This window comes from Papilio polytes, unplaced genomic scaffold, assembly GCF_000836215.1.
Source record: "Papilio polytes unplaced genomic scaffold, Ppol_1.0 DF821911.1, whole genome shotgun sequence".
In the NCBI taxonomy this organism is placed as follows: domain Eukaryota; kingdom Metazoa; phylum Arthropoda; class Insecta; order Lepidoptera; family Papilionidae; genus Papilio; species Papilio polytes.
The window spans coordinates 289,933-303,979 of NW_013527293.1; the positions used below are offsets into that span (position 1 = coordinate 289,933).

General features: G+C 35.4%; 4 protein-coding genes across 8 annotated transcripts in view; 3 read left to right on the top strand and 1 right to left on the bottom strand.

Moving 5' to 3' along the window:
• LOC106107733 (lipase 3-like) overlaps positions 1–4,224 on the top strand; it is a 12,232-nt gene extending 8,008 nt beyond the window's left edge. Inside the window, exons 2-8 of the mRNA XM_013288730.1 lie at positions 1,324–1,531; positions 2,076–2,187; positions 2,659–2,899; positions 3,135–3,293; positions 3,587–3,668; positions 3,783–3,901; positions 4,039–4,224. Coding sequence (XP_013144184.1) covers positions 1,324–1,531; positions 2,076–2,187; positions 2,659–2,899; positions 3,135–3,293; positions 3,587–3,668; positions 3,783–3,901; positions 4,039–4,221 — 1,104 coding nt within the window. The 3' untranslated portion in view covers positions 4,222–4,224. The remainder of the gene's footprint in view (positions 1–1,323; positions 1,532–2,075; positions 2,188–2,658; positions 2,900–3,134; positions 3,294–3,586; positions 3,669–3,782; positions 3,902–4,038) is intronic.
• Positions 1–9,630, bottom strand: part of LOC106107732 (protein cramped) — a 32,910-nt gene extending 23,280 nt beyond the window's left edge. For 4 of the 5 annotated variants that reach the window (XM_013288727.1, XM_013288725.1, XM_013288728.1 and 1 more), the window contains exons 1-2: positions 9,512–9,629; positions 9,026–9,117 (exon numbers count right to left, since the gene is read on the bottom strand). In XM_013288727.1, coding sequence (XP_013144181.1) covers positions 9,026–9,117; positions 9,512–9,524 — 105 coding nt within the window. In that variant the 5' untranslated portion in view covers positions 9,525–9,629. Of the gene's footprint in view, positions 1–9,025; positions 9,118–9,511 lie in introns of all 5 variants that reach the window. The other variant, XM_013288726.1, reaches the window with a different exon arrangement.
• On the top strand, positions 4,724–8,811 carry LOC106107734 (lipase 1-like). The gene is made up of 8 exons (XM_013288731.1): positions 4,724–5,040; positions 6,227–6,431; positions 6,584–6,695; positions 6,838–7,078; positions 7,288–7,446; positions 7,545–7,626; positions 7,740–7,858; positions 8,194–8,811. Exons 1-8 carry the CDS (start codon positions 4,945–4,947, stop codon positions 8,374–8,376), a joined length of 1,197 nt encoding a protein of 398 aa, XP_013144185.1. The 5' UTR covers positions 4,724–4,944; the 3' UTR covers positions 8,377–8,811.
• Positions 9,631–9,932: 302 nt separating the features above from the next.
• Positions 9,933–13,507, top strand: LOC106107720 (RING finger protein 121-like; the record flags this gene model as incomplete). The annotated part of the gene is made up of 4 exons (XM_013288705.1): positions 9,933–10,122; positions 10,471–10,505; positions 12,616–12,757; positions 13,330–13,507. Coding segments are annotated over exons 1-4 (388 nt in total), but the record flags the coding sequence as incomplete, so codon positions are not given.
• Between the last annotated feature and the right edge of the window lie 540 nt (positions 13,508–14,047).

The window sequence follows — 14,047 nt, forward strand, 5'->3', positions numbered from 1 at the left end:
GAACAGCTTCATACAATCCCATACGTTCTATTTTGACACATAGTTACCGCCTAGCGTTTTCGCGTCCGTGCGAACGCTCGCTTAGTGTATCTCATACTAATTTTTTTAAATTATATAAGGTGGCAAACGAGCAAACGGCTACCTGAATCCACCGAAATGAAAAGCGACCGATGCCCATAAACATCCGCAATTGCAGATGCGTTGCCTACCCTTTATTGACGGAGGAGGAGACGCACATAAAGAGGACATTTCTCCTTCCTATGCGTCTCCTCCACCGTCAAATCCACTTTTCCTTCCCTTCCTTTCCTCTTAAGAAAAGGGTGGAATGGGAAAGGGACTAAAATTAGGCCTCCGATACCACTCTCATCAGACGAAACGCGGAATTGCTTCCACTTCACGCCTGTTTTCTGTGTGGTCGTGGTATTGCATTGGACGAGCCGGCCCATTGGAGCGAAGATGTTAAAGCGGGCTTACGACTCTTAGGGCCTGTCCCACCACTGGCTGATAGAGGCTCAGATAGCGTAAAAATGACGTCACTGACACAAAAGATAACAAACCTGATGTTGGTTTTTGGTGGGACAGACCCTAAGTATCGAGGTTAGTGTACTAATATAAAGATTTAATGGTTTGACTAAAAACGGACTTTTGAAAAATCCTTTATCAAAGGTCGTAATGTGATACACTTAATTCAGAATGATAAATTTAACCTTTTGGCACTTTCGACACTTCGAGGACGTTAATGTCCCATGTTGAGGAAACAGAAGTATTTCTTCGGAAGTCCCAAGTGTCGGTTGAGACATTAATTGCGACCCTAATATGGTACTAAAGACTTTGAGCCTCTTTGTTAAGATCAAGGGCGATCGATTGCTTCGTTTGAATTAAATCTGATTTGTTTATTGTCTTGAGTTTTCACTGACAATAAAATAATTGATGATAAAATATATCATGCTATCTCTTTCATTTTTATCAGAAAAGGTACATTGCATTCTGTAGAGATGTTCCTTGAATGGGAAACCAAGGTAAAGTTGACGTTAGAACAATTGAAATTGAAGGAAAGATCGACTTGGGCAACTGCTTTTTAGTCAACAATCAAAGATGATTAAAAAATTGTTGCTATACCATTTGAGATAATCTTCATTCACTAAAGATTGCATGGAAAAAATATAAAAATGTAAGCAAAACATAGACCTTTTGAAATAAAATAGCAAACGTACGCGAATTACACGTTGAATACATTTTACGTATAGGCGCTCACATTTTTTTCATTTATTCTAATAAACAAAAGTGTGGAAGACCACGTATTTAGTCCTCTTTACATGACAGCCTCAACTGATCAGCTCAGCGGGCTACCCCGTGGAGCGGCACCGCACTACTACAGCTGACGGGTACGTGCTGCAGATGCACCGTATCCCTGCTGGCAGGCGGAGTGCCCGTCGCAGCGGGGGTAAAGGTAAACGTGCTGTACTCGTCATGCACGGCCTGCTCGGACACAGCGGGGATTTTGTCATCATGGGCCCCGAGAGGAGCATCGGTAAGCTACCATTACACCTTTGATTAAGGCAAAAGAGAGAGGCTCACTTATGTTATCATGAAACAATTCTTAAGAAAACTGCCGTTAAATCTACTCGTCATGTACTGTACAAGAAATAGAAAAGTATAAGGGCCTGTCCCACCAAAATAAAGTTGTCTGTAATATATGTGATGGGAACATCGGATTTTGTTCCCATATCTTACAGTGACGTAATTTTTAAGCTATCTGAGTCAGTGGTGGGACAGGCCTTTAGTATCTTTACTCTTTGAAGGAAAGGGAGTATAACAAGCTACTTGGGAAGTCAGTACTCAGTAAGGTGCAAGATAAACATAAAAAAAGCACATTTTAACGATTGTTGTTTACAGTACATCGGTAGAGATAAATTAGAGTATAACTTCCAAAGTAATACAAGGTGAAGTTTTTAACGCTTGTTACATTTTAATTCATAATATAACCTTGTTATAAAACTAGGAAAAGATTTGTAATAATCATCTCATAATGTATTTTGATTAGATATGTTTTAAAGTTACAATTTTCATTTCAGGTTACATCCTAGCAGACGCGGGCTACGACGTGTGGCTGGGGAACCTGAGAGGCACGGTTTATAGTACTCATCTTAACCTTACTAAAGATGACCCGAAATTTTGGGACTTCAGGTAACATTCAAAATAAAAATAAAATAAAACAACATTTAATCTTATCACCACTACAACACAATTTGGAATAAGAGAAAAAAAAACACAACAAAGTAATTAAAAAAGTATAAATAATAAACACGTAATTACAGGACAAACAAAGTATTTAAAATGTGTATGCAGTGCTGACCGGATTGGGTCCTCGCTCAGCTACAGTCTACAAGACCTTAACAATATATACGATAAAGTAATACTAAAAAGCTAGTAATTACAAATAAATCTTAGGAACAACATAAAAAGAATTTTTCAGCACTTTAGGTAAATCCATTACAACAATAGTTAAATAATAACTTTAGTATTAAAAAGTCATAGGAAGAAGAAATATTCTTTTCATGTGCGTCTCTTCCTCAGTCAAACGCAACTGCATTTACGGATTTGAGACAGGATAAAAAGTAACATGACTCTAATATAACATTTTCTTCGGACCTTCAGTTTCCACGAGCACGGCAAGTACGACATACCGGCACAAATAGATAAAGTGCTGGCGGTCACCGGTCTGCCCAAGCTATTGTACGTCGGGTACTCCATGGGCACGACCAGCTTCTTCACCATGATGTCCACGAGGCCGGAGTACAACGACAAGGTTATCGCTTTCGTTGCACTCGCACCTGCCGTCTTCTTGAATAACATGCGTCCACTTGCTGAATTACTGCTCAAGACTTGGAACGTACCGGTTCGTTGATTTTAATATTCTTTTAGGAGCTTAATGAATATTTTCATATATACAATATTTGTAAAAGACAACTGCCACACTCAGAGAAGTATTTTTTCGTACTAAATCCACCACTTAACGTCTCTGAAGTAAAAGACTTTTTAGTAGCTACATCTATGAGAATACAATTAAGTCTTCGATTTTTCATCCAGTTTATTTGTTCTTATAATTGATGTATCCTTGTAAATATCTCCAGCAAACGATGAGGAATCAAGGAATGGTGTCGCTGACGTTCCGCCAGGAGCTGCGAGAGTTGGTGGTGAGCAGCGTGTGCCGGGTGCGATCGCCCGAGGACGACATGTGCATGCGTCTCGTCTACGCACTCGTCGGGGAGGACTACGAGCAGAACGACTGGGTAATAATCAACAAACAGCCAAAACTCGACAATTAACAAGAGTTATGGTTGCATTAAGTACAAAGTCACAACCTTTGATTCAAAGAGTGATATAAGCAGACTCCGGAGACCAACAGATGTGAAAGGACGGTTCAAAAGTTGAAGAAAAAATGTTGAAATCGGGGGTTCACGGAAATCAGTGATTTGTTCTAAAAGGTGTCTAGAAAAATCACCCCAAACTAATTGATAGGTTTTGGCTTTGTTTTCTCCGCTATCGTCCACAGATATTTTTAATACTTAATTTTCATTTACAGGACATGATGTCTGTGATAATGGCGAGGTTCCAGCCGGCATCGTGGCGACAGTTTGAACATTTCGGAAAAATTGCATTAACTGGTGAGTTAGAAAAATAATTACAATCGCTCAGATCAAAGGCCATCATAGGACGAGTTATGGCTCTACTATCTTCAATGATCGTTACTTAATCAGTTTTATGTATGGTATTGGAAGGTGTTTTCACATCGTGGGAGGATGGCTTATGGGGCGAGGTTAAGCCGTACAAACTCTCCAACGTGAGGGTACCAGTTTCACTCCTGTACGGAGAGAATGATCAACTGACTGAGAAAACTGTAAGTACCTTATTTCAATACTCAACACGAAATTAGCCAGTTAGTTGCCTAATTATTTTCTGAAACTTCCTATGCTAATATATTACAATAGAAGTATGAGGATTTCAGCTTATTAATTATGTGTTCCTTTGTTCTAGCAAATAATGAGGCTAGCCAAAGAGTTAAATGCCAGCGGAGTGCTGGAGGAGGTCCGGCCGGGCTGTGAGTGGCCCAAGTTCAACCATTTGGACTTCGTATTCGCCAAAGACCTGGGCAAACTTCTCAACCGGCCGCTAGTCAAGCACATAGACTATATGTACAATAAATATGGACCTTCATAGAAACTAATTACGTTTTATTACTACTTTATGCCTCATCTATTCTTTTATCTTTACACTGCACATTCAAACAAGTCGATCATTGGTCCGACTTAAAAAATATTACATAACCTCTTTTCAAAACGATAAGGTCGGAAACACCTGCATGTCCTTTTGTTGCCTTGACACTAATACGCATAAAGATACGAATAAAAATCCTTATAAGATTATGTATTCGCCTTCAATTACATAATACGTCACCAAGTCCATTCTTATGTTAAAAAAATCGCCAAAAAATAGATTAAATGACAAAAACGACCAAAAAACATAAACATGTAAGGTTGTATGTTCTAGAAACATCTAAAAAATCAGTCAGAGTGTTTTACCGTTTAACATATTTTAAAAGTGAAACAAATATTATTTCGACGCACATAAATCACAAATATACTAAACACACAAACATAAACAGTTACGTTTAAAAACCTGTTTTTAAATATGTTTTATGAATATCGGAATTAAATAGAAACAAGGATGAACAAAAATTACGATGGCATTGATACGGTATCGTTTCCCGCCAGTCGGTCAAAACATTTATAACAGTCAATACACTTCCTCGGTTTTCGCGCGCTTTTTAACGTCAAACGATTGAATTATTGCCACATTAGAAAATCAAAAAGCTTCCAATTATAATACAAAGTCGTTTATTATTTCAAGTGCAGTGTAATTGTTGTTATTTAATTGTAGAAAATGGGTATTCGTTCGTGGTGTATAATTTTATTATGTTTGAATAATTTATTTGAAAGTGAAAGTCAATTTCGTTTACCTGAATCTTATAAATCTGTGGTAAGTTTTATAACGAAAGTTTGGACGTTATTAAAAAACATACAGACGGAATGAAAACATCTTCCTTTTGCAGTCGTTTTAAAGCAGAACGATTACTTGTTGCTTTATGACTACTGGAAGAATGTGAAGAACATTCTCTCTGACTGTCAAAACTATGCTTTCTTCAAATAGATGGCGTTATATTCAAATTATACGCGTCACTGGCATCTCTTTCTCTCTTATAACAATTTGAGAGCTTAAACTCTTTAATAACAATAATCCTAGACCTTGTTTTTTTTAAATAACTTTGACCATCATGACCCTGAAGTTCAATATTTTAATTATTACCTAATATTATGTAATTTGAATGGAGTTCGGAAGCATGGTCATGACATAAAGGTTTTATTCTAGGTCATGCTTCAACTCCAGTATATTTTAATATTATTATATAACTTGAATTAATTATACATAATAGGTAATCCGTGTCATTGCTAACTTCTAAATAAGTTTAACTAAACTTGACTAAAAGATTAATTAAGTTACATAATTTAAGGTCTCGGAAACCATGAGGTATGTCGATCTGCAACCAAAAATGAAGGCTCAATCGATTCTGAATGACAATGACCTTATTCTCAATTATGTCACCGATTGTTTGTGAATTTGATCAGTTTAAAATCAGTCCAAGAATATCATGAAGTGTCGGTTAATTAAAAACTATTTTTCTTGGAATCCCACAACAATTTAATTTAAGAAAGTCTTAAAACTACCTTTAATTTTTTAATAATTTTTATAAAACGTATTCATCATTTTTAAAACATCACGGTCATTAAAGATGAAACTAATCTGACAAGGTCTTATACATAATAAGAGTTCAAACGATATAATAACGTCTTTATTTCTGCATTTAATTTGAATACATTACCAAGCAATTTAAATTAAGTCTATCAAACTCCGTTTGTTCAATAACAAACAAGATAAATGTAGACTTTTATTCAGTGAGAAGTAGAGACGTGAAGCAAAAGTTGCAGTAGAAATTACAAGTAGTAGTAAATAGCGAAATATTAATCTAATAGTATCCTGGTACTTTATGATTCTCAGAGGCGCCAAGAACTTTGGAGTAATGTACTAGTAACTCTGGGCTATAGCGCTTTAGTAAGGGATCTAAGTTTGATTCAAACAGACAACCTTTTACAATTTAAACTTTCAGCCAAATTTAATCAGAGCTGCAGGCTACCCAGCAGAAGAGCATCGAGCATTGACACCAGACGGCTATGTATTACAACTGCACAGGATACCGAAAGGAAGAGCGTTGCCCAGGTCCTCTGACGTCAATAAGAGAGCCGTGCTCATAGTACATGGTGTTTTCGGATGCAGTAGCAACTTTATTCTGATGGGTCCAGGGAAGAGCTTAGGTAACTTACGACCATGTCAATTCTTATATAAGGTTCAATTTATTTCAGATTAGGTTTGTGTCAAGTTTGGATTATGTTGACATTTGATTTGTATTTTTCTAAATGACATTGAAGTTTTATTACGCGAGGACCTAACAAGAATATTATTACAGGTTTCATGCTCGCAGACGCGGGTTATGACGTGTGGTTGGGCAACTTGCGAGGGAATCGCCACACCGCACACCTCAATTTAACCAGAAGCAATCCAAAGTTTTGGGACTACAGGTAAAATAAAACTTAACCAATAAACGAATATTAATAAAATGCACTATAAACTAGCTTGATTCTGAAAAGCCGGATTTAGTGAATTACAACACTTGATTTTAGAAGCACAAAAAATGCATGATCAAATAACTCATTGTTTTAGCTTCCATGAGCACGGCAAATACGACGTACCAGTTCTGATAGACAAAGTGCTGGCCGTCACAGGGCAGTCTAGCCTGCTGTACATCGGGCACTCCATGGGCACTACGAGCTTCTTCATCACGGCCGCCCTCAGGCCGGAGTACAACGATAAAGTGGTAGCGTTCATTGGTCTGGCACCAGCGGTATACTTCGACCATATGAAGTGGCTTGCTGACTTCCTTTTGAAGAGTCTTAAAATTGTGGTACGTTTATATGACAGCTCTCACGCTTATCACATGTAACTTCATTTTACCATGATTTCAGGCACATAAAATATGAGCAACAGCCTTTTTCCAAGTGGATTTGTTTAGCTATTGATTTAAATTTTTTTAACATTTCTAAATGATTGTGAACACAATTAATTATACTTTCAATGCCAAGTACTTTGTATTATTTACCACAAAACTTCCAGAACTGGCTACGTGAGCGAGGCTTCATGACATTAGGGTTGCCGCCCACTCTCATGGATCTGTTCGTACGTGGTATGTGCTCCACCAAAACCCCGCGGGATAACTTCTGCGTGTTCATGATGCAAAATCTCGTCGGTGAGAACTTTGATCAAGTCGATCCGGTATGTGCAAATAGATTAGGACCCCGTAAATACCAGACGTGCGTCATTTTAACAATGAAAGTAATATAAAGAATTGACTGTGAACCCCTTTTTTACAGAATATAACAACACAAATGATGACACGTGTACAGCCGGCATCATGGCGGCAGTTTGAGCATTACGGGAAGATCGCTTTAACAAGTAAATATAGTTACATTCGCATATAAATAGACGGCGTAAACCAAGATGTATAAGTCACCATCAAATTGTGAATTTCACCCTTTTTTAATTTGTCGATATCTTGAATTTTCCAGGTGTGTTTACGTCGTTGGAAGATGGAGTACTTGGGGAGGCGAAACCATACAATTTATCCAATATTAGAGTGCCAGTCACACTATTATATGGAGAAAATGATCAAATTGCTGAGAAATCTGTATGTAATTTTTATACACTTTTAAACTTCAACCTCTGTTATTCATGTTTTTTTTTTTTAGAACTATAGTGAAGTTTGCTGGACCTTCCAGATAAATTGACTTATTTGTTTTTTAAATAAAGCAGTTTTTCATCTCTACTGATATTATAAAGATTTGGATTTTTATGTATTGGAATAAATCAAAAACTACTATGCCAATTAAAAAATTCTTTTATCATTAAAAAGCTATGTTATCAGTAAGTAGCATCGGCTATATCTTTCCTATGTTTTATGTTCTACGCGGACGAAGTCGCGAGTAACAGCAAGTCTTTTAAAACGTGGATATTTTTTTTCAGCAAGTGATGCGTCTAGCTCGTGAGCTGAACAACACAGGCATGTTGGAGCAAGTGGAATCAGCATGCACTTCGCCCAAATTCAATCATGTTGATTTCCTATTCGCTAAGGATATAGCTCCATTATTCAACAAGCCATTAGTGCAACAAGTTGAAAAACTTTACAATAAATATTCCTACCGATGAATATAAGTGTTGTATGTATCTTTATTCCAAGGCTGTGAATTATATATGGAATAACTAATATTATAAATGCGAAAATTTAGATGGATGGATCGATGTTTGTTAGAGTATGTAGCCTTAACAGCTGAACGGATCTAGATAAAATTTGTAGAAGAAAAAGATGTAGACATCTATGCCAAATTTTATCTAGATAGATTATATTCTAACATAATAAGTTTTTTAATTCTACGCAGACGGAGTCGCGGGCGAAAGCTAGTATGGAATAAAGTAGAACATGTTTTGTCTAAGTTATTGTAATGTGACAATGTTTTAAAAACATTTTTATGTTTTAAATGTTTTCTGTTTTAATAAAATTTTCTTTTTAAGTATGATGTCAACAAGTTAACATTAATCTTATTTAACTAAATTATAAATAAAATATTATTTTAGAAATCAATACTGCTGGAAATTAATTGTTTTATAGTATCTTGTAACATACTTAATAATTATCATATAGTAAGATATTAAAAAATAAAATAAAAAAAACAATTAAATATCTTGGTTTTAGTTCATCATTTGCAACCTCCAAAAACAGAAAATTTCGCAATATAAGGCTATCAAACAATCAAAAATTACTGTACAGAGAAAAAGTAAACTAATGAACTAAACTTACCTTGCTGATGGATGCTTTTGGAGTCAGCAATGGTAGTTTGGCCCCTCCATGAGGACTCCCCGTCACTTTAGCGTCAGTACCTTTTGCCACTTCTGAAATAAAAAAAATCCTGAGTAATTTTACTGACTTAGCAAGATTTACACATAACTGTAATTATTTACATTTACAACTAACTAAAGAGCACACACAATCAATGTAAAAGAGTACATATTTTATTTATCTTTCTATTCCCGTCACTTAGTAACTTTAATGCACAGAGTTATAAATTTTTAATGATAATAAGACAAAATGGTCACAAGCTCTAGAAGCAGCTATTTCTGATATATCTGTAGTGTTTATAGCTAATTATTTGGTAATTTAGTTCATTGTTGGTTATAAAAAAGGATAAAATAAGAATTAAACCACAGTTAAATGCTATTCATCAGTAAACTAGCATTTATGACCTAAAGCCTGTTATACTTAGTAAATCTGTGAGAAATTGGTTACCTTTGTTTGGCATTTTTATATTGAAAAAAATATTCTATCAACTGATAGTAATAAAATAGAACTAAGTTCACATCAATATGCGTCCCTCATTTTCTTTAACTTCCATTATTTTGTTTTATATTCAGTAATCAGTAAAAAAATAAACAGAAGTAAATGACATTGACAGACAGGTGACATTGGATAATGAAATTCGAATCAAAACAAAGTTTTTGCACAGACCCATTAATGATCACATGCGAACTTTTCATCGCAATTTCTCAATCTCATATATGATAAAAGATGTAATAAGTACCTAAATCGTAATTATGAACTGTTTAAATACTTTTACAATGGTTTTCATTCGATATCCCGTGTTATAAAATCACGATGATTTTTCATTGTTTCATACTCTTTGCTTGTCAATTTGACATAATATAGCAAAATGGCAATTGTCAATGTAGGTTATACTTTTTGATAGCCTGAGTACATTTTAGATGCCGGAGTTCTAGATTTACCAATAATTAAATTATGTAAATACTAGCTAAATATAAGCAAGGTATTATCTAATCGTCCTAAGAAAATATAATTCTATAACAATCATGGATCTTCACCGGCCTGTTGATTCTAATAAGGTAAGATATCTTAAAGTATTTTATGGAATTTATCTGGTGAAAGGGTGTTAGTGCTTTATATTTTCAATATAACGAACGACTATTTGTTCTAATTAAATTAGAATAATCCAAGCTTAAGAATTCACTTAAAACTCTGCGCAATCATTTTTTAACATTCGGAGTCGTCTTATAACGTAAGATACATTTAAACCAATAAGAAGTAAATTAAAACCTAATCATGAGATACAAGTTCTACTATCGAAGGAGTAAAATATTATTTTAACGTGTTTTTTCTCAAACCATGTATACATTTTCATATAACATTTAGTTAATACTGTACTTAAATAATTGGTATATAATTCTTTGCAGACATATGAAGAGATGACCGCAGAAGAAAAGTTACGGTAAGTGCTATACAGCAAATAGTAATTTAAATCTGGCCATAATTATGTAGCACAAAAATTGCATACATTGTCAATGACATGCTTCTTACTAATATTATAGGTGTGATAGTTCAGAACATCCATCTGATGTGTGTTAAGGTATTTCTGACATAGCTCAATGGCTCAACTAAGTGTACACAGTTATAGAACATAGTCTGGAAAAACAGGTAGCCAGGGCATGAAATAAATAAATCATAAAAAAATAAACTGAAGAAACCAATATATAGCTTGTATCTTTGACACTGGTAGTGCCTGCTTTAACATCTTAGCACGAATGGGCCGGTGTGCCCGGTGTAATACCACAACCACATAGAAAACAGGCGTAAAATGGAAGCAATTCCGTGTTTCGTCTGATGAGTGTGGTGCCGGAGGCCTAATTTTAGTCTCTTGCTCTTTACCGCCCTTTTCTTATGGGAAGGGGAAGTGGATTTGACGATGGAGGAGATGCATAGGAAGGGGAAATATCCTCTTTATGTGCGTCTCGTCCTCCGTCGGATAAGGGTAGGCAACGCATCTGCAATTGCGGATGTCTATTGGCAGCGGTTGCTTCGCCATTTTGGCGGTGGCCGCTTGCTCGTTTGTCACCCTATGATATATATAAAAAAATATCTAATCAGCTATTTAATTAGTTTAAGTCCATATGTAATTTTACAAAACTAATTTGCCTATCACTATACAAATATACTCTGTTGTAATTGTATTGTCTTTGATAATGTTAAATAACTTGAAATAATGGAGTTTTGAGCATTTTAACATATTGATTGATTTGCATAATTATCGATACCTTGGTACATCCTACAGATAACAAATAATTAAATAGACATGTATTTTATTATTTTACTATTTTAATCTTTTGCTTTATTGTACCAAAAGTTGTGAGATGTTTATAGCAATGGCTGTTAGACTCTGAAAAATTTAACTTATGATTTTAAAAATTTATTTCCAACTAACAATAATAATTCTATTGTATGCAAATTTAATTTTAATAATAGTGTCTTATGTAACAAAAATTTGCCATTTGAGTCAGTTTGTTTAATTTTTTTTAGTAAATATAATTTATAAGCATATCAAGTTTTTCCCCCATTTTCACTGGATCAGATGGAATTAAGCAAACATGAAACCTTTTATGTAGTAATACTTATTAATACTCACCAATTACAATAAATACAAGTCTGTTACATGTCTGCTCAAAAGAATTACCAAAAAAAATGTAAAGGTGCTGAATATTATTCATGAAATACAAATTTAATAACCACTAGTTTCTGTACACAACTTCATCCATGTGAAAACTTAATATCTTATATGTTCTACCAGACTATATTCTATATCTATACCAATTGAACAGTGGTAGTGCCTGCTTTAACATCTTAGCACTGCAGGGCCGGCACGCCCGGTGTAATACCACGACCACACAGAAGACAGGCGTGAAATGGAAGCAATTCCGTGTTTCGTCTGATGAGTGTGGTGCTGGAGGCCTAATTTAAGTCCCTTTCTCTTTATCACCCTTTTCTTATAAGGAGAGGATGGGAAGGGGAAGTGGATTTGACGGTGGAGGAGATGCATAGGAAGGGGAAATATCCTCTTTATGTGCGTCTCCTCCTCCGTCGTATAAGGGTAGGCAACGCATCTGCAATTGCGGATGTCTATGGGCAGTGGTCGCTTCGCCATTTTGGCGGATTCAAGTGACCGCTTGCTAGTTTGCCACCTTATGTTATAAAAAAAAAATACCATTCATCACAATCTGTTAAACCATTCTAGATATACCTTGTAATAAACCTCCATACATCTAATCATTCACATTTTTAAAATTGGTAAATTTTTCTAAAACAGTAGTTGATGGCCCCCACTCTTTAGGTGTAGAGCCTACCTTCAGTCAAGGGTGACTAAGCATAGTCAACCATACTGGTAAACAGCGTGCAGACACACATATTTTTTAAACTCTACACAATAAGTACAGGTTATAACAACCTTCTTCAGTGTTATAATTGGTTCTTTAAATGGCATTTCATTTAGATCTTATTGTGTTTTCTTTGATGTCATAATTGCATAACCCATGTATTTTCGTCTACAGATATGATCATCAGAAGATGCACGAAATGCACCGCGGCCATGAATCGATGCACACCACTATGGTGATGATCCTAATCATCACATTAGTGGTGGCGCAGTTTGTCGTTGTGGAATGGAAGAAGCGGCATTATCGATCTTATGCTGTAAGATATAAGATTTATAGTTAAAATTAGCGTTAGATATTACTGCAGCTGACCAGATGTATACATGGTGGAAATAGAACTGTAATTCTTGCCTGCACTCTATACTAAGGGTGGTAACTCTATACACATGCCTATAGCTGGCACATTTCTATACAAGCTACTCGCACTTGTCAGCTATAGGCATGTCTACGAGTAAATGGTAGCTGGCATACAAGTAGCTAAGACAATATTTGATTTTTGTGATCTGTCAGTCTTGTGAACTGGCATGCAAGCTACTGTTCCATTTTACTGGCATCTGTATTTCAGATCAAATGTAAACTAGAAACGTATATGTTAACTCAAAAACTGCACTCCTTTTCTCGTAGATTATGAAATAGTAGCTATCGAATATGAGTTCTGCAAATTAAAAAAACAAAAGTAAGTAGCCTATGAGTTCTTCCAGGCTATCCTCCAAATATGTCAAATTTCATCGAGATCCGTTCAGCATTTTACGCTACAAACCCAAACAAACATCCATTCATCCATCTAAACTTTTGCATTTATAATATTAAGTATGAAATATTTGTTTTCAGTTGTTCACAATGGTAGCAATGTGGTCGATTCCACTTGCGCTAAGCTTCCACAAAGGATGGTGGAGGTTCATCACGATCTGGACTGTCTTTACCCTGCTCACTGGAATTATTATAAGGAAGTCATCTGCAAAGCCAATGTCCAATACCACGCCAAGGTTAGTGCTTATAAAAAACATTTGTAACACCAAATTGAGACTTTAGTATAAAATTACTTACATTGTATGTTACTTCTTGTAGCCTCAAAGATTGAACCGATTTTGATAAAAGAGCTCTCATTCGATTCGTCCTTTTTGCTGGAGTGTCATAGGATATATTATATCAACAAAAAACACACATAGTGGACATGAGAAATGAAATTCTAAAAAAAAAATGAGAAAAAACGGGTTTAAACATCACTAGCCTTCTTCCCTAGCACGTTTTTTCGGTTTTTAAATTCAGTCTGAAATAAGAAAAATGAAACATAAAACAGTTTATTCAGTTTAATATTATACTTCTCTAATGCAGCCAATAGATGGCGCTTTTTCGTCTTGTAAGCCACGCAGTTTGCTTTAGATTTTAAACTAGCATTTGCCCTTGCTGTCCGCATGTATTAAAAAAACAAAAGCAAGTAGCCTATGTGTTCTTCTAGATTATGTTCTACATCTATGCCAAATTTCATCCAGATCTGTTCCTAGAAAAACTTTTCATTAAGCGTGTCACACACTTGGCTTCCAAAAAC